The sequence below is a fragment of the Elephas maximus genome, chromosome 4 (assembly GCF_024166365.1).
Source record: "Elephas maximus indicus isolate mEleMax1 chromosome 4, mEleMax1 primary haplotype, whole genome shotgun sequence".
NCBI lineage: Eukaryota > Metazoa > Chordata > Mammalia > Proboscidea > Elephantidae > Elephas > Elephas maximus.
Window position 1 is genome coordinate 161,302,707 of NC_064822.1, and position 26,255 is coordinate 161,328,961.

Consider the following 26,255-nt stretch of genomic DNA (forward strand, 5'->3'; position numbering starts at 1 on the left):
GCATTAAACCAACACAGGAAGTTTGCTAGTGGATTCTTCTGATGAGGATGTTGGGCAAAGAATTCCAGAGAAAATCAAAGAATAGAAACTTCATAGAACTGCAAATGGAGGTATGTTATACATAATTTTTAATGGAAGCAGTAAAGAAATTTGGATTTCTTTTCGTTAGATTCTCTAACACCTTCCTCCTTCTCTATTCCTCCCCACCCACCCCTCCTGAATTTGGGGGAAAAAAGACAGTTTGTTGGGTTTTGTTTTTACCTGTGGACAGCAGCGCAAGGTGTATGCATCCTGAACACGATCACAAAACCTGTGACTCTCTGTGGAAGAGGTAGAAGAGATAAGACAGGGACATGTTACTAATTCTTTCACTAAACATGAACCAAATGTGCTCACTCACATAAACATGTCCAGACCTGCTATTTCTGATGGGTGATGATCGGAGTCCAAGAGGGACCGAAATCGGAAAGCAACTTCAATTTGCCCACGATGAGGGCGAACAGCATGAATGTCTAGAATTAATGATGGAGGAAAAGTATTTCTTATATTTGGAATAAATTACCAGTGATAATTCAGGACTATCCCAGGTGCTGACATGACCCTCAAAAGGCCCAGGCGTCCTTAACTACCACTCAAATTTAGAAACTTAGCTCCAAAAGCAGCTTCTCCTTACTGATTTTATTCTTTCTCCTTTACTTATATGAGTGCAAACTGTGTGTTGAGTTCACTGGGAATTCAACTCAAGACAATGTGCCTACCCTTATGAGATTTAGGCTGAGAATGGGAGAAAGCTCTACGGTGACTAATTTAACTGAGTAATTTTTCTGTCCTACTTCTTATCATAGTAGGGAATCTTTCAAATTCACCACACTCTAGATAAGGTACCATTTCTATAGTTCATCTCTCCCAATTTTCTAATGGGGACCAACCTTAATCCTACTCTAGTTTTAAAATTCCATGAACAGATTCCTAAGACAACACATAGTTTGATGGGCATTGGGCTTGGATGATCTGGGGCAGGTCATTTAACTCTCAGGGTCAGCTGCTGTCTGTAAAACACGGTCGTTTCAAGGATCAAGTGTGGCATAACTTAGACAAAGTTGTAGTTATATTACACATGCCGCCAGGACTTGGGTTTTCCACTCTTCTTCCCTACCACTCATCCTACAACTCCCGTATTGAAAGACCTTGGTCATCGCACCCCACCACCTTCTGACTGAATGAGTAGCAACCAAAGGGAAGAACCATGCTGACCAGTATCGAAGGCTTTGGTGGTGCCCTTGAGCACTTCCAGAGTCAGGGCCGCCACAATGTCAGCCTGCCTCGCGACAGCACTAGCTCTCTCCACAGCTTCACAGCCCAGGGAGGTGATCATCTGAGTCCCGTTGATGAGTGCCAGACCCTATTGGGAGGGAGAGCAGTGTTTCCTACTGTGTTTATTGTAACTAACCTACATACAAGTTGATTTCATGTCATTTGCTTTCATAAGAGAAAAATCAGCCAGTCAGCTGAACTATGTTTGTTCCTGTTTTCCAAAGTGCAGGACAGTAATGCTTATTTAAACGCTTGAGGATTAAGTGCTATCCTATGTGAAAGTTTAGCAAATCTGACAAATGGATTACCTGTTACATATCCCCATTCTTAGGGATCCCTGGGTGGCGCTCAGCTGCTCACCACAAAGTTGGCAGTTTGAGTCCACCTAAAGGTGCCTCAGAAGAAAGGCCTGGTAATCTACTTCTGAAAATTCAGCTTTGAAAACCCTAGGGAGCACGGTTTTATTCTGACACACATGAGGTTGCCATGAGTTGGAGTCAACTCAACAGCAACTGGTTTTTATCCCCATCCTCAAGGCAGGAATGGTAGCTTCAGAGTGTAGACTACACATAAAATCTCCAATTCTTAATCTTACTACATTTCCTCTTTAACTTGTCATCATTGTAGGCAAGACACACTGAGACAATTCTGGTCCAACACTGTTAGCTAGAGCATCCTGGATCCTGATCTGAAGTTTAAGTTGTAAAAGAATCTCCTAAGCATTTGTGGCATGAAGAGTTTTTTAAATGCTTATTGAGGAGCTCTCTCTTCAATGACCAACTTTCAACAAGCATTAAGCCACATTTTTTTTTTTAGGGAATCATTAATACTGTTATTAAGAATGAAAATAGTGTAAAGATAAAGACCTGCTAATAGGAACAAGGAAACCTTGGTGGTGTAGCGGTTAAGAGCTACGGGTGCTAACCAAAAGGTCAGCGGTTCGAATCTACCAGGCGCTCCTTGGAAACCATATGGGGCAGTTCTACCGTGTCCTATAGAGTCGCTATGAGTCGGAATTGGCTAGGCGGCAATGGGTAATAGGAATAAATTGTCCTTTAGTTTCCTTACTTCTTTTGGTTTCAAAACAATTGGTTTCAATCCATGGGCTTTCAGTACCTGTAGAGGGGGATTAAAAAGATAAAAATGTTTATCAAATGAAATACCAGCCTGGTTCTGATTTCATACGGAACCCAATAAAACATTTAAGCCCAAAGGTCTGTCTTATAAAAGATTAGATGCACACGAATTGGCTCTCTTCATGGCCTCTGGTCTATTCCCTAATTCTGTTTTTAGTCTGAAAGCAGACTTATCTTTCAAATAAGTTTTGGGCTTAAAAAAATCAGGGGCTCTATTGCCTACAGAACAATCCTAAATTTTGGTTTCCTTTGTAGGAGCTCCAGTGGTGCAACAGTTACATGCTCAGCTGCAAACCAAAAGGTCAGAGGTTCAAACCCACCTGCCGCTCTGTGGGAGAAAAGACCTGGTGATCTGCTCCCATAAAGATAACACCCACAGGAAAGCCTATGGGGCAGTTCTACTTTACCCTATAGAGTTGCTATGGGTTGGAATTGACTTGATGGGCTGCAACAACAGGCCCTTTGTATTCAGTTTCTACCTTAGACGATGGAAACTGACAGATACACACTCTTTCCTTAGGAAAGACTGGGCTCCTCGTGCCTGCACACTCTCCTGCCTCCAGAGCTTGACCCAAAATGCCCTCCACCCTCATTTCTAATTATCTAAACACTGGCACCACCATCTGTCTGTCAGTTTGTCACACTGTGATGGCTTGCGTGTTGCTATGATGTTGAAGGTCAAATACCAGCAGGGTTACCCATGGTAGACAGGTTTCAATGGAACTTCCAGACTAAGACAGACTAGGAAGAAAGGCCTGGCAATTTACTTCCAAAAATTAGCCAGTGAAAACCCTATGGATCACAACAGAATATTGCCCAATACAGTCCAATATAGAAGAAGCACCCTCTAGGTTGGAAGGCACTCAAAATACACAGTAGCTACAGCAATAGACTCAAACTTGCCCACAATTATTATGATGGTGCAGGACTGGACAATGTTTTGTCTATTATACATGGGGTTGCCATGAGTTAGAGCTGACTTGACAGCAACTAACAACAACAAACACTGGCAACCCTCAGAGCACAGCACCTCGCTTACGTAGCAAATGTGTGAGGACGTATGAAGAGCACTTTATGGGCCTAATAGAAACAGATTCCTGAGCAGAAATGGGCAGACTAACTTTCCTCTGAAAGTAAAAACAGTCACTAAATTAAGGTCTTCTTTTATGGAGGAAGAGGAAACCCTGGTGGTGTAGTGGTTAAGTGCTACAGCTGCTAACCAAAAGGTCGGCAGTTTGAAGCTAGCAGGCTCTCCTTGGAAACTCTAGGGGCAGTTCTACTCTGTACTATAGGGTCGCTATGAGTTGGAATCGACTTGATGGCAATGGGTTTGGTATTTTTGGGGGGGAGCTATGGAGGAAGGAAAAGTCCCTGGGTGGCACACACAGTTTGAGCTTGACTGCTAACCTAAAGACTGGTGGTTTGAAGCCACGCAGTGGTGATGTGGAAGAAAGCCCTGTTGATCTGAGTTCATAAAGATTACTGCCAAGAAGACCTTACAGAGCAGTTCTACTCTGTTAACACAGGGGGTCACTATGAGTCGAAGTCTACTTGACAGTGACTAATAACAACAACGATATGGAAAAAGGAAGGGGGAGTTAAAGAAAAAGTGTCAGAACCATTTATTATGTCCATTGACAGGTGTGTCTGAATACCTATACATAGCAGATTCTGTTCTGGGTGTTAGAGCAAAGAGAGGAGCAGTCTCTGGCTCCTAACTTGGGGCTGGGACTGGGGTTAAGAAAAATGGAGACAGACAAGCCAAGGGGCAATTGCAGTAATAGCATGTTAAGTGCTCCAAGAAGTACAGAGTGGATAGGGTGAGGTGGAAAAAGATAAGATGATATAAGAGTCAAGTGGATTCTGATTCATAGAGACCCCATAGGGTTTCCAAGGCTGTAAATCTCTACAGAAGCAGACTGCCATATCTTTCTCCCGTGGAGAGGCTGGTGGTATTGAACTGCTGACCTTTCGGTTAGCAGTTGATTGCTTTAACCACTGTGCCACCAGAGCTCAGCACCCTCAAGAGGATAGGAAAAAAAAAAACCCTCACAAACTCACTGTCGAATCCATTCTGACTCATAGCGACCCTAAAGGACAGAATAGAACTGCCCTGTACAGTTTCCAAGGAGAGGCTCGTGGATTTGAACTGCTGACCTTTTGGTTAACAGCCGTAGCTCTCAACCTTTGCAGGGCAAAAAGAACTTAACCAAAACCAAACCCAGGAGTGTCGAGTTGATTCCAACTCATAGCGACCCTATAGGACAGAGTAGAACTGCCCCATAGAGTTTCCAAGGAGTGCCTGGCAGATTCGAACTGCTGACCCTTTGGTTAGCAGCCGTAGCTCTTAACCTCTACGCCACCAGGGTTTCCAAAAAGAACTTAGGGGCTGGGAAAAGAACCAGATAAGCAAAGAAGGAAGCTTCCCAGAGGATTTATCAGAAAGAAGAACAGGAGTGATCTAGGTGCCTAGCATAGCACATTCCAGCTACAAGAAATCTCCACTTTCTGTAAAATAGGACCTTGAGGGGAGGGGAGGGATTACGGTGGATAACGTGACAAACAAGACTCTTGTAATCACTTTAGTTTAGACTTTACCCGAAGGACAATGGGAAGCCTTACAGGTTTAAACAAGGACACGCTTGCATTTACTGTTCAGGACGATCAGGCTGATGGCTGATGGCTGGGGGCACGCTGTGCATAGGGAATAATCAGGTGTGGTTGAATGGGAGAAAGATGGTCTGGAACCTCTAACACCACAGGATTATCTATTCCCTTAACGTTTTCCTCCTCCTCCCTGCCCCCCTGCCACTTCCCTTACTGTTAGGGACTCTCCTAGCAACTGAGCAGAGATGACACTTTAAATACTTTGGGTCATTCTCATGGAAGTCAGGGATGGATGAAGAAAACATTAAAGCTTTATCAAAACAAGCCTTTCTGATCAACCACCAGGGCAGGAGCTTGGGGAAAATGGGACATGCTTTTCAGAGGCTATACAGAAGTGCTATGATCCACTGTTCTGCCCCTGTGAGACCAGCTACTAAATAAACTTGCGGTGGGTATGTGACCCCACTGAGAGGCACTGGGTGTATTTTAGATACAGAAGTAAATCCCTGGGATTAACTCTAGCTGTTGTTGTTAGCTCCTGTTAAGTTGGCCCCTGACTCACAGTGACCCCCCCATACACAATGGAACGAAATGCTGCCTGGTCCTGTGCCTTTCTCATGATCACTTGTGGATCTGACCATTGTAATCCATAGGGTTTTCATTGGCTGATCTTCGGAAGTAGATCACCAAGCCTTTCTTCCTAGTCCATCTTAGTCTGGAAGCTCCTCTGAAACCTGAACAGAACCACAGCACCACACAAGGCCCCACTGACAGGTGGGTAGTGGTGCGCATGAGGGATATTGGCCAGGAATTGAATCTGGGTCTCCTGCATGGAGGGTGAGAATTCTACCAGTGAGCCGTCAATACCTCATTTAACACTAGCAGCTGCACCTCTTTACCAAGGTCACCACCAAGCACAGAAAGCAGACAGTCTGGTATAGAAGTTCGTATTCTTGCCTAATCTGACTTCTAAGCTTCAGTTGTCTCAGCTGTAAAATAGGGATAGTAGTGCCTTCCTCACAGGGCTGCTATGAATCAGAATTGAGTTGATGGCACACAATAACAGTGCCTCCTTCACTGGGGTGCTGTAAGGGTGAAGTGATAAGTAATAAGGACTAAAGGAGCCCTGGTGGTGCAGTGGTTAAGCACTCAGGTGCTAACCGGAAGGTCGGCAGTTTGAACCCCCAGCCACTCCTTGGGAAAAAGACGTGGCAGTCTGCTTCCATAAAGATTTACAGCCTTGAGAACCCTATGGGGGAAGTTCTACTCTCTCCTGTAGGGTTGCTATCAGTCAAATCAATGGCAATGGGTTTAGGGTTTTTTGTTTGTTTGTTTAATAAGGATTAAGTGATTAAGTACACCCACGGACCAGCCTAGGGAAATTAATCTAGTAAATTACTTCAATAATAGATAGCAGCTGTTTCTAAAAACTTACATATTTAGCATCAGCCCAGCCACTCTTTGGAGACCACATCTTCCCTTCTCCAATTAGCCCGAGAGCAAGGTGAGAGAGTGGGGCAAGGTCTCCACTGGCGCCAACTGTTCCTTTCTCTGGAACATAGGGCAGGCAGGAGGCTAGGAGAGAAGGAGGCACCAGTTACTTCGCGAGTACTTCATTCTGGCTATTCTTGTTTTGCCAGCAACCCCCCACCCAAAACTCTATCTAGTATCACTTTATGGCATAAGGGCCTGGGGAGAGAGAATTCCTCAAGCACAGTAATGCTTAAGGGACCTGGCTGAGTTGCTGTAGAAAGAAAGGAAGAAAGGAAGAGAGAGAAAGGAAGGGAGGAAGTAAGAAAGGAAGGAAGGAAGGAAGGAAAGAAGGAAGGAAGGGAGGGAGCAGAGAGGGAGGAAAGGCAAACCCTCCCAGTAGGGAAGTTTTCAAAATGTACATGCTCTAATTTGACCTAATACTTCAATTTCTAGAAATTTTAGCGATGTACCTTAAAGGCTTGATCAGGAACTACCTGTTGTTTGTTTATAAGAACAAAAAGTTTGAAATTATCTAAATATGAAATCAAAGTATATTCATGTGACCAAACAGTACAAACTCATTAAAAGCTGTTGAAGAATGTTTGGAGACATGTTTGCACGACAAAGCAAAAGGTAATATTTTAGGAAAATAATATACACTGTTCTAGAAGGATATGCACACGAAAGTGTTAACAGAGGTTCTCTGGGGACGTAAGGTCATAGGTAACTTAGTCTCTTCTTTTTTGCCAGTTTCCAGGTCACCTAGTCCGCCATCTACCACTTGTAAATGAGCATGTACCATTTCATAATAAAGCTCCAATAAGTTACCAAAAAGAGGCTTCATTTTTCTAAAGTCTAATCAGACTCCTGATACCAGTATTTCTTACAACTGCTAAATAACGTCTGTAGGATAAATCAGTGCCATCCACAGGCCAATTTCCAGATCATAACTCACCTTGGGGAATTCTCAGAGCCCTAGGATGCCTAGGTGCCTTAGACTCACCCATAAAGCACAGATGGTTCAAGGCCAAATCTGTATTATCTGAGATTTTAGGTTTTTAAGTAAGGTAGACTAGGGTGGGAGTAAAAATGGGTGTTAGAATCACTACAAGTCTGTTCATCATGGCCTTATATGCTATAGACTATTCATTCAAACTGATATTCCCCAACTGGCATAGCATATTTATGGGCCACGTGTATCTATAGCATGGGGTGTTCTGCTCTATGTGACTACACGGACCCTTCTCCTTCCACTCCCTTCTCACAAAGAGCATTGGAGCCTTTGCTGACCTAGAAAATTTATATTGGTTGGTGAGAAGAGACAATGGCCTCTTGGAATTGCCCTCTCTCAAGAAGTAAGCTCTAAAGAGTTGAGCTGCCTATCTTCCGCTATCTGGCTTTGTGACCACAAACAAGTCATTAACCTCTTCGCATTTCCGTTATACCTTTGCAAGAAGTTGGATTTCAATTTTTCAAGTTTGGGGAAAATTAAGATTTCAGGTTCCCAGGCACCAACCAGAGCTACTGAGTCAATCTTTGGGATGGACATCCAGAAATCATTATGCTCCCCAGCTGATTTGATGCTTCACTAACCACACTCAGGTACCACTGGATCAAAGGATCTGTTCAGCCTGAACTTAAGGCCAGACTAAGGAGCTTGCTCTGGTCTTAAAGATGACAAATGCTAAGTGAAGGGTGATGTAGAATGTACGTGGGAGTAAGCATCCCTGTCCCATTTATCCACCCCCCCATCTCTAACTATTCTTGCCAAGATCATTTTCCATTCATCTCAATTATTTTCTTTTTTCCCAGCCAATTCCTCACCATCCCATCAATAGATTCTACCCTATGGTACCTGCCCAGCCTCAGTGAAGGGCCCACCCAGGGATCCACTGCATTACCATTAAATACTTCAGTAACTTGCTTGAGGGTCTCCAAGGAAATGCCACTATATCCTTTGGCTAAGACATTTATCCTTAAAGCCAGGAGCATCCGACATCTCTCAGGACTTAGGGGTTTCCCAACACCTATAAAAACAGAATTGATGTTTTCTCAAAGAAAACCAAATCCCTTTATGCCTGAAGGCTACCTTGATCTCTCAAATCATTCTCCACTTCAGTCCATATTCTTACCACCTTTCTCCTCTTCACCCAGGTAGTTCTCCCTCCTGCCTGTCTCACTTCTTAAGGCTCCATCTTCCAGTCAGTTGTAAAACCCCGGTTTCACCTTCTCAATTCCCTTTTTGGAACACTTCAGTGGGGCCCCACCATCCCAAATGTCCAAATTCCTCAGCACAAGCTCCTTCACAATTTGATGGGAACTGATTTTTGACAGGCTTTCTTATCTCATCTTGCCCCTCCCAGCTCATTCCCTATGTTCCAGCCATGAATTTGGTTCCCTAAATGCATCATTCTCTCAGCATGATGTTACATGTACTCCTGGCCCACCCACCCCCCTTCATTCCTTCTTCTGAGAATCAGCTGAAAGGTGGTCTTGTGTGATGCTTTCTGCTTCCCTTCCACCCTTGCACCAGAATTTGGCAGCGAGTCCTTGAAATGCACTAGACCTTCCTTGGGGCTTTTATAGGATGAATCACACTGCACTGCAGTTTATTCATCTAATCAAACAAGATCTTGGTTAGCTTCTGGCGCCAGAAGGCACCCCAACAATTTGAACGGATTACCTGAAGAATGTGAACGTACTAAGTTGACCTGGAGCTCCCTGGAAGGGAAAGGAAAAAATCCTCTTAGTTATCCTGCAGTGAAAATGTTCACTCAGCTGGGGCAGTGAGGAAAGAATAGTTCAGAAGGATGGAAACAGGCAGTGTGATGAAGTGGAAGAAACTATCAAGTCTGTGTTTTCAATACCAACTTATGTGCAAGTTAACCCAAGCCTCATCCTCCTCATCTGTGAATTGGGGTGATCCTAATTTCAGAGCTATGAAGATTGATTGAGAAATACCTTAACCGAAATTCAAATGTTAATCATTTCCCTAGTTGATAAAACCCACAAAGATAGGGTGGAAAGGCGTGAACTCAAACTTACTCTAGCTTATTGACAGGAATTACTGTTCTGGCAAACTTTCCGAAACCTGTAGTAATGCCGTAAACAACTAGAACAAAAAGCAGACATTAGAAAATTAGATGGAAGCAATTTTTTTTTTTAAGTCTATAAGGAGAATTTTATTACACAAAGAGAAAAAGATACCAGTGTTTTCTTTGACGATGCTATCTATGACTTCTCTGGATTTCTGCACCTTCTTTTCAGCAGTTGGGGTGAGCTAGGAAAATGTTCAGAACTGAGCATGTTACACTGCTCTAGTGTGGCAAAAATGGCCAGAGGGGACACCCTTCCCCCTCTTCCCCTATACCTTTATTTTGTAGCGGCCCTTTCCCAAGTTGACCAGATCCTCTGTGGTCAGACTGTCCCCATCTAAGGCAATGTACTGAACAAAAGAAGGGAATGTCCATGAGTGAACAGCTTAGTTACTCTAGAACAAGCATAGGGAAGCCCCAAACAACCAAATTTTGACACTTCAGAGATTTCATCACGGAGGTTGCCAAAAGTTGGAATCAACTGGATGGCAATGCGTTTGGGCTTTTTTTTTCAGTTGGTGAAACTTTAGTGTGCTCATTAAAAAGGCAGCTTGCTTAAGAGGAGGCTGGGTAAGAAAAGTCGGGAACTCAAAAGTACAACGCCTTTGCAAGCTCTCTTTCTCTCCAAATTGAAGCTGGATCAAACCCTATCCCAATTCATGGTCTTTACTCATCTATCTTGCTGGCCCTCTCTCTCCTTAAGTGAGGGCTGCAAAGATCTGACTTAGTTTTCTTAACAAAAAAAAAAGTGGTTTGAAGCTTACCGTTTCAGGTTCCCGGTATTTGCTGTATCTGAAGCCCAGGTAAAGGAAAATAATATGGAAAAGCCCCGGCCCCATCATCTGACAGGGGTGACCCACAGAGCAGACCAAAAAGCCCATGGGAAAGGATACAGGTAAACTCCCTCTGGCTGAGATGGAATAAAGTCTGGAGACATTGCGTCCCCTTCTATCACTGAAACAATGCAAGAGAGACTCTGTTACAGCTGACAACATGGGGCCACATCTGGTGTCACTGTAAACCAAGAAAGGAGCCCTGGCGGTGCAATGGTTTACAGCTTGGCTGCTAACCAAAAAGTCAGCAGCTGGAATTTACCAGCCCCCCCCTTGGAAACCCTATGGGGCAGTTCTACTCTGGCCTACGGAGTTGCTATGAGTTGGAATCAACTCGATGTCAATGGATTGTGTGTTGTGGTTTTGTTAAACCGAGAAGGGGCTATTCAATTGCACCAGCTTTATGGCTGCTTGAAAACCGAAATTAGGTGCTTGAAAGTGGTCTTAACATCTTTACACAGGAAGAGAGCAACAGGCAGACATGTGTCAGGGTGGAGACACAGTGAAGTTGAAGATATACGCCCCCTCCCCCAACTTCACTTTGTTTTAAATCTGAACATCTCATGCCTCTGGCTCCTGCCCTCTAGTCTGGTGAGGTTCTTAGAAGAGTCAGAAGGGGAGAATAGAACCTCCCTCCTAGGGACCTGAGGGCAAAGTAAGACCAGGAGGCATTCATCTGGCCACTTACCCACTTCCACGAACTCATTGTCCTCCAGGGCCACCTCCAGCGTGTCCTCGTTGTCTAGCAGGCCCAGGCCCTTGCACCGGCGCACAAGGAAGCTAACTGCGTCCACTGAGGTGAAGCCGCCGTTGTCAGGCTTGTTCCTGACATAGCGCCGCACGGCCTCCCGGCCCAGCCAGCCCACGGTGAGCTGAGCATCCTGGCAGGGCACGGCCAGCCATTCCCCACGCACATGTACCGTGTATCTGGGCATGGTCCTTTCGCCGCGGCCACGGCGGCCCAAGCAGCCCAATTAGGCGTCCTTAACCAGGCTGCTCTGTGCCTGCCCTTCGGTGGGTGACAGTCGATGGGAAGGGAGAGTTTTATCCAGGAGTGGCTGCAGGGGTGTGGTCAGGCGGGGATGGAAAACCTGGACTTTCAAAACACGCCCCCTCCCTCGCATTCACTCATTCATGTGTTGGACAAATATTTTTTGAGGGTCCCTTTGGGGTTTTTTTGCAGCCTACCTAGGCGCAGGAGAGGGGGATGCAAGCAGATGAGCGGCCTGTCCACCTGCGATCCAGAAAGGGCAGGCAGAAAGGGCTGGGGTCTCTGACTTGCTAGGAGTTGCAGCTCTACTGGACCGCTGTCATCAGGGTCCCAGACTTCTTCCTCTCCCCAGGTTTCTGCCTGTGTTCTCCATTACGGGCAGCTGATGTAAACACCATGTTCCTGTCTTTTATCTGGAGTTACTCAAGGGTAAAATGCACCCTCCTGGCCAACTGTGACACCAGGGAGTGTAGCAATCTTCATTCATTTGTTTATTCCACAAACATGTGTTGGGCAACTACTCCCTGTCACTGGTAAGGTTCTTCTACAACGGAAGACTACAGAGGCCAGAGATCATTTTCACAACTAAAGGTCATCATCTGGACAAATGAACTCCATGGCTTGAAGGTTAAAGCTCAGATAGACATGGGTGGGACACCCAGCTCCACTATTGGCCCCCTGCCTTGGGCAAGTTACTTATTAGCCTCCCTTTCCTCTTCAAAAGGGAAAGGAGCTAACTGCTTCACTGTAGTATTTTCAGTATCTATCTGGGGTCGAATCCTGGTTCTGCCATTTGCTAGCTATGTGACCTCTAGGAAAGTTATTTAACTTCTCTGGGCCTCAGTTTCTTCATCTGTAAAATGAAGTTACTAATTGTACAGGCAGTCCCCAGGTTTTGAATGTCTGACTGGCATACAACCCGTATAGTTATGAACCATCCACTGTAAAGCCTATTATATTAAAAATTCGAGGTACCTACAATGACTCATAATAAATAGGTGCTACTTTGTGACACATGCCAAAACATTATTATTATCATATTATCCTCTTAAAGGTGTTTTAGTGTATCTGGAAGTGTTTCTTGGATGTTTTTTATGTATAGAAAGGTACCCAAACCAAAAAAAGAGAAAACCTGTTGCTGTTGAGTTGATTCAGACTCATAGCAACCCTACAGGACAGAGTAGAACTGCCCTATAGAGTTTCCAAGGAGTGCCTGGTGGATTTCAACTGCCGACCTTTTAGTTAGCAGCTGTAGCACTTAATCACTACATCACTAGGGTTTCCTAGAAAAGTACACTATATACTATATACTAAGACAAGCATTTGACTAACTGAAGTTGGACACAAACCATACCTAACTGTTCCAGAATTACATACAAATTCGACTTAAGACAGATTTAGGAATGGAACTTGTTTGTAATCCGGGACTGCCTGTACCTATTTCAAGGGGCTGTTGGGAGAATTAGGGAGCCCTGGTGGTATAGTGGGAAACCCTGGTGGCATAGTGGTTAAGTGCTACAGCTGCTAACCAAAGGGTCGGCAGTTCGAATCCACCAGGTGCTCCTTGGAAACTCTATGAGGCAGTTCTACTCTGCCCTATAGGGTCTCTATGAGTCGGAATCGACTGGACGGCACTGGGTTTGGTTTGGTTTGGTTTTTGGTGGTATATTGAAGGAGCCCTGGTGGCACAGTGGTTAAAGTGATTGACTGCTAACTGAAAGGTTGGTAGTTGGAAACCACCAGTAGCTCCACAGGAGAAAGACGTGGCAGTCTGCTTTCATAGAGATTTACAGCCTTGGAAAACCCGTGGGGTCACTATGACTAGGAATCGACTCTATGGCAGGGGTTTTTTGGATTTGGTGGTGTAGTGGTTAAGTGCTCAGTTGCTGGCCAAAAGGTCAGCAGTCTGAACCCACCAACCACTTCTTGGGAGAAAGATGTGACGGTCTGCTTCCATAAAGATTTATGCCTTTGGAAACCCTATGGGGGCAGTTCTACTCTATCCCACAGGGTCACTATGAGTCAGAATCGAATTGACTTGATGGCAGTGGGTTTGGTTTTGGTTTGGGTTGGGAGAATTAACTGAGTTCATATATATAAAGCCCTAGAACAACACCTGGCACATTGGAAATGCAATAGAAGTGTTTGTAGTTACTATGATTTGGACTTTAATACGCATATTCTGCTTTAAAAATGTTCTTTCATCTTGGCACATGGATATCCCTAATGTAATTAAGCTTCTTCAACACAGGAAATGGTTCCCTGCAGCCAATTCATTACCACCAGTATTAAGGAACTCTGAGTAGCAAGCAAAAGGAATCACAAAGAAATGTGGGCACTATTTTAATGAGGCAGCACTTGGCTAGTAAGCCAGTGTCTAGATATTTATTGCAATAGAAAAATCCCTGTCAGGAATAAAGACACAGTTGCTCACAGAAAACACCCACACCCATACTCATGTCCAGAGTTTCTGACAACTTCAGGAGAAGTGTACAAAGAACTACAAAAAAAAGAACTACACCTAGTTGAGCCTTATTAGAACTTGCACTTCAGCCACCCACATCCTGGCTTCACCCTGGAATTTGTTATCACCTGAAATTTATAGACATGAGGCATCTTAAATTCCAATACCACACCTTCTGACCACAACCTTCTAGTCTTCCAGCTCTCCACCCACTTCAGTCATCTCCACCTTTGGACCTGACCTTCAGCAGTCCCTGTTTCCCCCCATTTCCCAACAGCTTCCTCATTTACTTCCCTAGCAAGCTGGTCCCTGTAGTTGTTCACTTGAGCCACTCTTTTTTCTGTGCTTGAAATTCCTTTATGACCCTAAACCTATGCCTACATTCTGAGTAAAACCTGGTCCTGGGTTATCACAACTCTGCCATCTCTGTTCCCCCAAGGGGAAGGCTCTGCTCCAGAAAGTCCTGTGCTCGTGTAGGTTTTCGTACTGCCCTTTTACTCATCCATCTCTCTCAGTGAGTTTCCCAAACATGGACCTCCTCAAGGCTCTTCTTAATAACCACCTCCTCTTAGAGGAAGATTTGACCTCCTTCATCCCTGAGAAAACTGAAGTCCTTAGACATGAACCACCTTTTTACCCTTTTCCATTCATTCACTCATTCGACACGTTTTCTTGAACACCTGTCACATGCTATGCACTATGCTAGGTACTGGGTGTGAAATAAATAAGACACATTCTCTTCCTTCATTGGCTTTACTCTCTGGTATTGGACACATACTTCCAGCTACCCCCATGCTGGGCACTCTAGTTAATAGTCCCAGCCGAGCCCAAGTTTTGAATCACCCTAGTCCAGATACCAGACATGTGAGTGAAGAAGACTCCAGCTGATTCCAGCTCCCATTGACTTCGGTCACTCCCAGCCATTTGAGGATTCCAAACTCAGGCCTTAGACGCTGTGGAACAGAGACAAGCTGTCTCCACTGGCTCTGTCCAAATTCATGACCTAAACAATCCACAGGTCTATACCTTTGATGTTATTCTTTTTCTGCCTGGAACACACTTCCCAACTTTCTTTGCTTGGCTAGGTGTTTCTAAAGACTCAGTTTAGACCTTCTCAAGGAAGCATTCCCTAAACCCTTGCAATGTCACTATATTCACAAGTTCTTAGTGAAGGAGTGTTTGGAGCAGAGTACAGACCAGACACTTCTAATGGAGTGATTACAGAATAAACAGGATACGGATGAGTAGAACAGGACGCATCACCATCAGACTAAGTTCTCTGAAGTTTTAGGCTCCTGTCCACAGGGTTAGATCACATCCAAGCATGCCCCAGTTCAGGTCTTGGGAGGAAAACACCTAAGTGCCTCTTTCCTGGGTTTAAATACTAACGGGACAGATAGCATGTACAGAGAGCAGGTAGAAGGGGCAACAAAAGGTAAAAGGGGGTAATAAAGGGAAAGTTCCCCTGTAAGCGATGGACATCATTTATTGCCCCGTTCAGAGTGGGCTAGATGTACTGTTGCCAGAGAACAGCCCTCCTCCTTTACCCCACACTAAGATAAGACTTGTTAGTGGGCAGTCATCTCCCCCAAAGCATGTACTTTACTTTAGGTCCACTTGCAGCTATTGTGTCCATTAGCAGCCACGGAGACGGTGAAAAAGATATAGCCTACCTGTGCACCTGGCTGAGTCCCACTCATGGTGACCCCAGGTGGTCAGGGTAGAACTGTGCTTCACAGAGTTTTTAATGGCTGGTTTTTTGGAATTAGATCATCAGGACTTTCTTCTGAGGCACCTCTGGGTGAACTTGAACTTTCAACCTTCTGGTTAGCAGCTGAGCATGTTAACCAATTGCACCATCCAGAGACTTCCCTAAATCCTTGGGTTAAGTGGCCATTTTCTGGCTGCTTTAGCACATCTCTTTTATAGTACTATATAGAAATAACTTATCTTTGTTCATCCAGTAGTTATGAGTACATATAGCCTGGCATAAAGACACTCAACATTTGCTCATTAGCTAAACTGGATAAATGCAAAGTCCTTTGAGCCAGCCCTAGGTCAATCTGAAAGTAGAATAAATTTGTCTTTAGCGACCCCTGCCTTCTTCCACACCACGCTTCAAGCATTCCTTGTCTGAATTCACTTTCAGTATTCCCAGTCAGTGGTAACTGAAAAACGACACTAGCTTAGTGTACGCTGGGTGTGCTTACGGAGCAGGAGAAGACTTAAAAGCATTATTTGGGGGCATGGATTTGCTAAAGTCTAATCACTTCCTCAGTGATTAGACTCAGGAAGTGATTGGGCTTTAGCAAATCACTTCCTGGAAATCCTGGTGGCATAGTGGTTAACAGCAATGGCTGCTAACCAAAAGATCGGCAGTTCGAATCTACCAGCCGCTCCTTGGAAACTCTGTGGGGCTGTTCTACTTTGTCCTGTAGGGTCCACTGTGCATTGGCAGCAACAGGTTTGGTTTTCAGGTTTTAATCACTTCCTAATTGATTAGATGGAAACCCTGGGGGCACAGTGGTTAAGTGCTATGGCTGCTAACCAAAAGGTCGGCAGTTCAAATCCATCGGGTGTTCCTTGGAAGCTCTATGGGGCAGTTTTACTCTGTCCTATAGGGTCGCTATGAGTCGGAATCCACTTGATGGCAATGTGTTTTTTTTTTGTTTTGTTTTTAAGTGATCAGATACCAGGAATTTGAGCTGAACTCTGGTATTCTTCACAGGAAAGACGAGTGGGATGAGAGGCTTGCGAAACAGAGTAACACTGCAGTGGAGGTAAGTGTCCAAAAGGAGATAACAGCTTGGGAGAGTGAGCAAGAGAGAAGTGTCAGGATTCCAGGCATGAACAGGAATGTGTCCCTTTGATACCTACCTTTTGGGTGTTTGTTCCTATCTAGTCTAGGATTTTAGGCATTGTATTAGCACTGAGGATGACATACCCTCACCCACCTTCATAAGACACTATTCCTGTTAGCTGGAGTTTATTGGCCAGTGGTGGCCCAAAGCTAGGCCAGAGTCTCTCCATGTGGTGAGAACTATTTGCACCAGTAAAGCTGGAGGGTAGGCAGACTGTACATTTTGGACTAGAGAAGCAGAGAGGAGACACAAGAGTACTGATGACTCTAAGATTCCAGGTGTCAGTCCCGTTCTCTCTGCCCTTGGAATCTGATGCCCCCCTCCCTGCCCTCATGTCTTTAAAATAACCCTCCACTTCCATTTCTGACTTCCAGTCATTTGGGTTATTGTTACTTGCAAAAAAAAGAATCCTAGATAATACAGTTGTGGCTCCCAAACTGTGTGCTGACATGCCAGGGGGCGCTCATGAGTGCTTTGGGGTATTTTAAATTGTTGAGGAAAACCAGTGCCTTTTTTTTTTGACACCACATGATTATTATTAAGTTTGAGCCTAACTACTTAATAAATGAAATAGTTAGGTATTTCTTTTGAACAAAAGGTGCTGTGAAAAAAAATATCAAGACACTAAGTAGGTGCTGGGAACTAAGAAAATCTGGGAACCTCTGTAATACTATCATTGAGTATTTCTAGTTACTCTAGTTAGAAATACTAGATCCTACCTATTTCTAGTTACTCTCTTCTTTCATCTGGTCAAGTTGCTGTTATGCTTTCAGTATGTTTCTTTCTGCATGCTGTATGCTCTATGTAGGTGAAGACTGTTTGCTGGCCACTGAGAAGGAGGAGACTCGGCGGACTGAAGAGGCTCTTAAGAGAATACCTGAGGGACTGATGAGAAGTACTTAAGTTCAGGGTGGCCATCTGACCCTTGATGGTCAGACCAGATGAGTCCAGGGGGTCAATGGGGGATCCAGGTGCAGGGAGCAGAGTGTTTCCGTTACAGTGCATACATTTTGGTGAAGGAGTTCATCCTGTCCATCAGGCCAATGGTCAGCAAATATAACTGAGAGTTCATGTTCAAGGTTATTTAAAAAGCAAAAACCTACTCATGCTGAATTTTTTGGTTTGCAGCAGATTCAAATGAAAGAACTTAAAACGTCCAGGCAATAATATGTTGACGTGTTCAAGGTTATTTAAAAAGCAAAAACCTACTCATGCTAAATTTTTTGGTTTGCAGCAGATTCAAATGAAAGAACTTAAAACGTCCAGGCAATAATATGTTGACGTATTTTGTGATTAAACTGGGAGAAAACTAATATGAAGACCATTTGGAAGACACGATTTATAAATCAAAAGATTAAATGTTGCTAAAATTTATTTTACAAAGAACATCCCACTGAAAAAAAATGTAGCTCAGCTTTATTTTAGCAAAATCACTGACAAAACAATAAAATGCCAAAACCAAAAAGACATTTGCAATCATGATGTGAGCTGAAGCGTCATATTTCTTTATGAATTCAATTTAAGAAAGAAACCTTTCTGAAGTCAGCCATGGGCACGTCTTAATCCACTTTTAAGTCTTTCCCCACCAGCATGGCCGTCACAGGATGCATACTGGCTTTGTGCTGCTGGTAGGCACAGATGGCTAGATTGTGGGATTTGTCAAAGGCAGCAAGATCCCTTTGAAAGAAAGAACAGTCAACATCTCAGGTTAAATGAGAGCACAGGTGGTAGCCACATATTTAACAAAAGTACTGCTTCAGGTATGAGAGACGAGGAGGGACTTGCTGCAGCATTGTACTTCGGTAGTGAAGAAGGGTGGCCTTAACTAGAGGGACGGACGGTTCATTCAGAGGGGCATTGTCCACAGTAGTAGCAACCTTCATCTATATTTGGGGGCGACTAAAGTCAAGAAAATAAAGCCACAAATCCACAGTGTGAGATTAAAACTAAAGTGCCTTTAGACCTGGCCTGTCTAGTGCAATAGCCACTAGCCATACATGGCTATTTAATTTCCAATTATGTAAAATTAAATAAAATAAAAAAAACTAATTTCCTTAGTCATTCTAGCTGCATTTCAAGTGCTCAATAGCCCCAAGTGGCTAGTGGCTACCCCATGGGGCAGCGTAAATATAGAACATTTTTGTCATCACAGAAAGTTCTGTTGGATAGTGCTATTTCAGAGACAGACTCAGACCCATTAGGCAGACTGGTCTTTTTCCTAAATAATCGTTGGAATTTGCTTGGGAATTCTGGAAGACTGGCTCCCTGATATCATTCATGCTTTATTAACTTTTTATATAATGCTTCTAAAAGAACTAATAAAACCATGCCAAATTTTAAATATTTAGAAGCATTAATTCCTATTCCACAATTATATCTATAAGCTTTAACAAGTTTAAAAATATTTATCACATAGATTACATTTTATAAAAAACTTAACAACAACAACAACACAGCTCATTTAATACTTTTCTTCCCCATTCCTTATATAAATTCAAAGCACAGAGTTTGATTCGGTTCTTACTTGAATAAGGGTCGTGTAAACTTCATTCTTCCTTGTTCAGTTGCCATTTTCAGAGCCAAAGGAATTGCGTCCTCCCACTTGGATTGAATGCAGAGCCGTAACCATCTGAAAGGCGGGTTTTTCAGGGGGTTGGGATAGGAAGTGAGGAGGAAGGGGCAGGATATGACAGGTACATTTGAAAAGGACTTCTGTAATGATGAATAATCCCATAATAATTATATTGCATACCAGTTGATATTTTTACTCAGAATCTCAAATCCTTATGTACACAATTTTACAATTGGAGAATAGAAGGAAGAGGAGTTTGTTCTTGAAAAAGACCATAAGTTTTAAAAGGTTTGGATTCTATAAGTGCTTATGTACCTTGTAAATGTGATTTCTGAATGAATTAAACTTTGGTTTAAGCCCCAGACTGTAACGATGAACATACAGGAGAACCAAAGATTTCTCATGATTTCTACTGAAGAGTCCCTTCAGTTAGTTGTGGAAGAATGTTTATTTACCACTGACTGCCTAATTCTAATTTTTAAGGCAAGAGAAGTTCAGAACAAACTCTAACAAAAAGATGAATACTATCATCTTACAGACATTCCGACTATTCCCTAAGTACCACTAGAATTACTTACATAGATGCAAAAAATGATTTGACAAGGATTTTTCAGGACTCAGATATGTCTTACACTCTGCTTTCCCTGTCTCCACCTTTTAAGCTAGCTTTCTGCTTTCTTCCACAGAGACAAGTTAAAATGATGTACCTGAATCGTATTTCAGAATTGTTAATGGCATTGAAGTTGTACACCTCTTGCATTCGCTTTACGTGCCCCAATGGAAGAGGTGCCTAAGAGCAAAATAAAGAAGCATAACGTATCATTTCAACAGGATTCCTGGGAAGAAAGGAGCTGGAGAAAAATTCTTAGCCAGATTAAAATCCTAAATATTTTATAATGTGGAAATAAGTTAGATAAAAATAAAAGAAATAAATGCACACTAAAGGAAATTCCGTGCAAACTTATTCTGGATAAGGATGTTCTACTAATAGCAAAGGGATAATTTAATTCGTGAGGTAGTTAGAGAATTAAATAAGAATACTGTGCTTATTACTCTCCTCCAGACTTTGGTACAGATAAGTATTAACTTTTAAGCACTTTCCAGAGTCTTTCAAATTCTCTCTTATACTTTACGTAGCTTAAATTTATTTCCATTCTCCAGATTAAATCACAGTTCCTTAATCTTTCCTCATTGATCCTCCTCACCTTTATCTTTGCATATTTCCGCTGAAATCCCTTTTATATTATCTACATCCCTATAAAATAGCAATTCTTAAACTTTTGTATTATAGAAAGGGGGGATATGACAGGTATGTTTGAAAAGGACTTCTGTAATGATGAATAATCCTGTAATAATTATACTGCACACCAGTTTATACTCTGCGTTTACTCTGAGAATCAATGCAAAATGAGGAGTAGGATTTTAACACAACTGGGGCCCAGTCGAAGTAAGAGAGAATCAATGGTTAGTGAATCAGGTCATCACGGTTTCAGAATCTGATGAATAATATGGACCCTTTCCTTAGAAAAAATACATCATTTACCACATAAACACAAACCTTTATATACAACTCAGGGGGTTCATGAATGTCTTATGCTCACCCTAACCCATGCTAAACAGGAGAACAAGTTTGGATGAAGGAAAGAAAGAAGATAAGTTCAGTTTGGACCAAGTGGAGAGTCTGAGGTGCCCACGGAGTGCAGGCAGAGGTGCTACTAAGGAGATGTTAACTCTCCCCTCCAGCCACGACCTCCTTACTGTTCAACACACTCAGTCCACACTAACTTAACCATCTCTGCTGTCATTAACTGCTTCCCAAATTATTTAGTCTATAAGCCCCCTCATGGGCACACTCAACTCCAAGTTCACCATGGTAGGGCAGCCAGTTAAGGCCACATCCTAGGCTTCGCTACTTTCCCCAGTTTTTGCCATGGTTATTCCCAAGTCATCCTCATCATGCTTTCTCTCCTCCTGCTCCCAGGCCACACAGCAGTGCTAAAGAAATTAAACTGTGATGGCCCGATTCACTAACGTTTACTCTCTCTTACTTTGATTGGGACCCTGTTGCTTTAAAACCCTATTCCTCATTTTACATCAGTTCTATAGGAAATTCTGTTCTAAATCTTCTCCATCTCTCTCAAGGTTTTGGTACCCTTTAAGTAACGTAATACTTAAAGACTCAGTCATTGTCTCCCCCTCAAAATGCAGCATGTCCTTCCAGCTTCACATATGCTTCCAATTACCTGGGTTTGAAATCTTAAAATCTACTTGGATTCTTCCTCCTTAACTCCCAAATCCAGTTAGTTAGTTACAAAATGCTAAGCTTTCATCTTGTGCAATCCCTCATCTATCTGGTTCTTTCCACTCCCACCAGCTCACTACCTCATCTCCTGCACTCCTGCAAGTCTTCAAACTACTAGCTTCACCATTAGTATTCCTCACGTCAATCCAGCCTTCATGTCACCAGTAGTTTAAACAACCCACCGTTTCATCAAATGACTCTCCTGTCAAAAATCTTAAATCCTTTCCCACTGACTGGAATAAAATCTAAAATTCTTAGCTTAGCATTCAAGGCTCATCGCAGCTGATCCCCACCTGCCTTTCCAGTGCTATTTTCCACTAACTTCTTTACCTTTCTTTAATATTTACTCCCGCAACGCTGGGCACATGCCTTCACTTGCTGCTCCTTGCAATCTGAATTTCTACGTCCCAGCTAACACTGCTCTGCTCAAATCAAGTCCCGTTCCTTCAAAAACTACTAATCAATTTCTTGATTACTACAGTTAGAAGGAATTCTTTCTTCACTAATTAACTGTTTTTCTCAAGTGATACCTAAAATATACCAAAAAAAGATTAAAAAAAACCAAAAAAAAACCGAACTTGTTGCTGTTGTGTCGATTCTGACTCAGAGTGACCCTATAGGACAGAATAAAACTGCCCCATAGAGTTTCCAAGGCTGTAAATCTTATTTTATAAAAGCAGACTGCCTGCCACCCACATCTTTCTCCTGAGAATTAGATGGTGGGTTCGAACCACAGACCTTTCAGTTAGCAGCTAAGTGCTTAACCACCGTGCCACCACGGCACTGCACCTAAAACCTAGCTCCTTTTATTACTAAATTTTGCATGTCTTACCTTTCCTAATAGATCATAAGCTTCTTGAGGACAATGTCTATTTTTCTTATATATTTTTGTATTCAAAAAAATAGTAAACATAGTAGGAATTCAACAAATTTTTTTAAAATAAATAACTGAATTTTATAAATTATTTTTCTCCATTAGTTTTGTTCAAGTCGGTTTGAACATAAATGCTGTGCTTTTTTGCCCATTTAGATTTCTAATGTTTTGAGCTAGTACTTACTTTCTGGATCAGCTGTGCCAGAAACTCATTCAACTGATGAGAAGAGAGATCTTTCAGGTCTGCTGCGCTGAATGAATTAAAATCATCTTCTTTGGCCTAAAATAAATGTTACCTGGTTATTTCTATTCTTGTACAATTTGATTATACTTATTGGTTTATCTGATAAAAATTAGGAAAAATACAAAAAGACATGGTTGTATAAGGTTGTAAAAAAAATAGATAAATTTAATCCTTAGCTACTTAAATTATGATCCTGAGACTGAATTACTGTCCTTTAGAAAACTGGATATGACTCCTAAAAGCTATACTACTTAAGAAAAATCAGACTATTAATTGTAAGGCTAGGGGAAACTTTTGACATCCTTTGTACCATTCAAAGATTTCCAAAGTAAAGAAAATATTATAAAAAGCATGACAGCTAATTTATAGGTCAATTAATAAGTTTGGATAAAGGATCAAATTGCATATTCTTTGTAATATCTCACAAATAAATTGATAAGGTTATAAATTGATGCTTCCTTTCAACCCCACACATTCTATTTTCCCTACTTAGTCTTGGAAATCATCTAAGAAAAAGAAAAGTGGCTCTGTGCTTTTCAAAATCAGGATTCACAGCCACAAATATTTAAGGATGTGATTAAGGAATATTAAATGAGTATTTAAAAATCTTTTTAGTTGAGTTTCTTAAAAAAATTTTTTTTTTTAATTTAAAAGAAATATACGCGAATGTTAAAAAATTAAATAGGATAGAATGAAAAGCTCCTTTGTTTTTGTTCTACCTCCAAGTCCTGTTCCTCAGCAACCAATATTAATAATTCCTTGCATATCCTTACAAAAGAGCCCTGGTGGTACAATGATTAAGTGCTTGGCTGCTAACGAAAAGGTTGGTAGTTCAATTCACCTAGTGGCTCTGCGGGAAAAAGACCTTTCGATCTGTTTCTGCAAAGACTTTAACCTAGAAAGCTCCATCCGGCAGTTCTACTCTGTCACAAGAGGGTTGCTAGAAGTTGAAATTGACTCGACAGCACCTAACAACAATAACAATAACCTTACAGAAAACTTACTTTAAATGATACATGCTATTTTGCATCTCCCTCCCCTTATTATCAGAACCCAGCCACCCTGATATGGAGAGGATGCTAAGAAATATGGTTGGATAAACTTTAGTTTTAAAAGGTAACACCTAAATTCACCATAGATAATAGGATTATTCCTAAATCTTTTGTTATTTTCCACTAAAGAATTATCCGAGACACATACTCACTCTAATTTCCCTAAAGGGTTATGCTTCAGTATCTATTTTGGAAGGTTCATAAAAGTGAACAAAGCTACATGTCAGAAGAAAGCTGCCTCAATTCTTCCCACACTAACAGTTGGCATAGAGGTCACCCAAGATGGGTTTGTGTTTCTCTGGTATTTCTAACTGCCATGTTTGAAGTAATATCTTATAAATGATTTATGAAGAAAATAAGAAAGGTAAAATGCACACACATTTGCAATATTTTTGAAGACTGAAAAGAGGCAAGGAAAATCAGAGCTGCTGCTGTCAATGTTAATTTTTTTTTTCCCCACAAAACTTTATACATTGGGAACTTGTAGAGTATCACCTTGGAAATATTAAAAACATGACAGAAACAGCCTTGCAAATACAACTGTTCATAAGTAAAATACACCCCCTTCCTATCTTCAGGAGTGGAGACATATTTGTACTATCCATAAAGGAGTAAAAATCCACACATTACTACTCACAGTAATCCATCTTTGACTTAAAGCAATACAAGCATTTGTCAGAGTCATATCATAACTGCAAAGAGGAAAAAATATTAAAGATTAAATTTTATAAAAATGCACATGCTTTCACATAAATGCAATTTTAAAGTTACAGAATGTACTTCAGTTTCAAAGTAAAGAATTCCAAGCAATGGAAATAGAAAATCTTTTATGACTTAATTATTTGCAATACGTTGAACTAGCTTCTATTTATCATGGAAATTATTCTTTTGGCCTCAGGGTTAAGGTCCAAACACCTAAGAACTCTACTCTAATCACTAACTAGTAACAGATTAAGCAAGGCATAAAATTCTTTTAGGTATTTTGAGGAGCTTTAAGGGCTCAGCTACTACCCAAAGGTTGGCAGCTCAAATCTACCCAGAAGCACTATAGAAAAAAGGTCTGGTGATCGGCTTCTAAAAGGTCACAGCCTTGAAAATCCTATGGAGTACAGCTCTACTCTGCACACGTGGGGTTGCCAAGAATCCAAATCAACTTGATAGCAACGGACAACAACAGGATTTAAGAGAATGAGAAGGAAAGTATTAACGAGAAAGCACTTGCTTGGGTTTTACAGGAGGCAGTCCAGGAGAGTACAGCCAGGCATTCCAATCAACTTGATTCAGGATATCAGCCTGAGAACAGTAAGAAAAATACCCAGTTAGCCACCAAACAAATCCTTCTGTTTGGAAAAAAAAAATCTAAAGCAAACTTTTAGGTCCTCAGATCTATAATTCTGTCTACATTGGCATGTCAAGATAATTCCCAAGTTGCTTTCTAAAATAAATATGTATTAATCAGTAGTGTTCTGTTAAATAATTAAAATAGGAAAATTAGGCATACCATAAAATGAAATTCTGAAGCATACTATACTGTATATACCTGATTTTATAAAAAATAGGAAAATTCTACACATTAGTTCATGTTGTTGACATCACTTATTAAACAGGATAAAATACAAGATTGAGTCTTAAAACAAATTTTATACCAATATTGCTATTAAGCAATTCAAATCAGGCTAACAAATTGCTAATAAATAAAGAGGTATGGGCATAAAATATAAGAAAGTTTTTTAAATCCAACCTTATCTTTAAAGTGGGAATAAAGGAAATCCTTCCAGTCATCAGTGGTTATGCTCTTGTAAGAAAATTTCTTAACATAAGCCTTTAAGAATCCTAGGAATATCTCTAAAAGTGTTAAAAAAAAAAAAAAAAATCAATTAATAGAAAGGTAAAGGTAACTATTTAGCTTTTTTGTGCTTGGGCATTGTGCTAGTAACCACAGAGAACATTTAAAGAATAGGAAAACAGGCAAGGGCTTTAAGAGTAAAGACTGCTCAAAAAAGGAGGTAGGACTTAAGCTGGGCCTTAAAGAATAAATATAATTGGGTAGAAAGGAGAAGAGAAATCCTAATTAACCCAGTTTAGGGGGATGACACAAATGAACACACAGAAAAGGGATGAACAACACAAGTTCTAAAAGCAGTGACCCTAGCATGACTAAAAAACCCAAACCCATTGCCGTCGAGTCGAATAAGATCAGATGGGAGGAATGTCCGTGAATGCCCTCCTCCCGCCCCGCTCCAACTCATGGAGGGCCTTCAAAGTCAAACAGCAAAGGAGAACACCTAAAGGCCCATCAGTAGGGGCAGATTACACAAATTCAGCATATCTATCAACTCGACAGCACTGGGTTTTTTTTTTATATAATGAAATACTACGATGGCATTTAAAAGCATGAGATAGAGCTCATGTACTAACATGGAAGGATATATGTGAA

General features: G+C 41.8%; 2 protein-coding genes across 2 annotated transcripts in view; both read right to left on the bottom strand.

The window, feature by feature from the left end:
- Window positions 1-11,393, bottom strand: part of HAL (histidine ammonia-lyase) — a 31,669-nt gene extending 20,276 nt beyond the window's left edge. Inside the window, exons 1-13 of the mRNA XM_049881590.1 lie at window positions 11,147-11,393; window positions 10,519-10,579; window positions 10,390-10,417; window positions 9,901-9,975; window positions 9,738-9,810; window positions 9,576-9,642; window positions 9,214-9,251; window positions 8,432-8,557; window positions 6,493-6,632; window positions 2,383-2,430; window positions 1,255-1,402; window positions 417-512; window positions 262-320 (exon numbers count right to left, since the gene is read on the bottom strand). Coding sequence (XP_049737547.1) covers window positions 262-320; window positions 417-512; window positions 1,255-1,402; window positions 2,383-2,430; window positions 6,493-6,632; window positions 8,432-8,557; window positions 9,214-9,251; window positions 9,576-9,642; window positions 9,738-9,810; window positions 9,901-9,975; window positions 10,390-10,417; window positions 10,519-10,579; window positions 11,147-11,393 — 1,206 coding nt within the window. The remainder of the gene's footprint in view (window positions 1-261; window positions 321-416; window positions 513-1,254; window positions 1,403-2,382; window positions 2,431-6,492; window positions 6,633-8,431; window positions 8,558-9,213; window positions 9,252-9,575; window positions 9,643-9,737; window positions 9,811-9,900; window positions 9,976-10,389; window positions 10,418-10,518; window positions 10,580-11,146) is intronic.
- A 6,775-nt stretch (window positions 11,394-18,168) lies between these two features.
- LTA4H (leukotriene A4 hydrolase) overlaps window positions 18,169-26,255 on the bottom strand; it is a 41,683-nt gene continuing 33,596 nt past the window's right edge. Inside the window, exons 13-19 of the mRNA XM_049884117.1 lie at window positions 25,560-25,663; window positions 25,041-25,111; window positions 24,456-24,510; window positions 22,707-22,802; window positions 20,054-20,136; window positions 19,299-19,403; window positions 18,169-18,451 (exon numbers count right to left, since the gene is read on the bottom strand). Of these exons, the coding sequence (XP_049740074.1) occupies window positions 18,334-18,451; window positions 19,299-19,403; window positions 20,054-20,136; window positions 22,707-22,802; window positions 24,456-24,510; window positions 25,041-25,111; window positions 25,560-25,663 (632 nt within the window). The 3' untranslated portion in view covers window positions 18,169-18,333. The remainder of the gene's footprint in view (window positions 18,452-19,298; window positions 19,404-20,053; window positions 20,137-22,706; window positions 22,803-24,455; window positions 24,511-25,040; window positions 25,112-25,559; window positions 25,664-26,255) is intronic.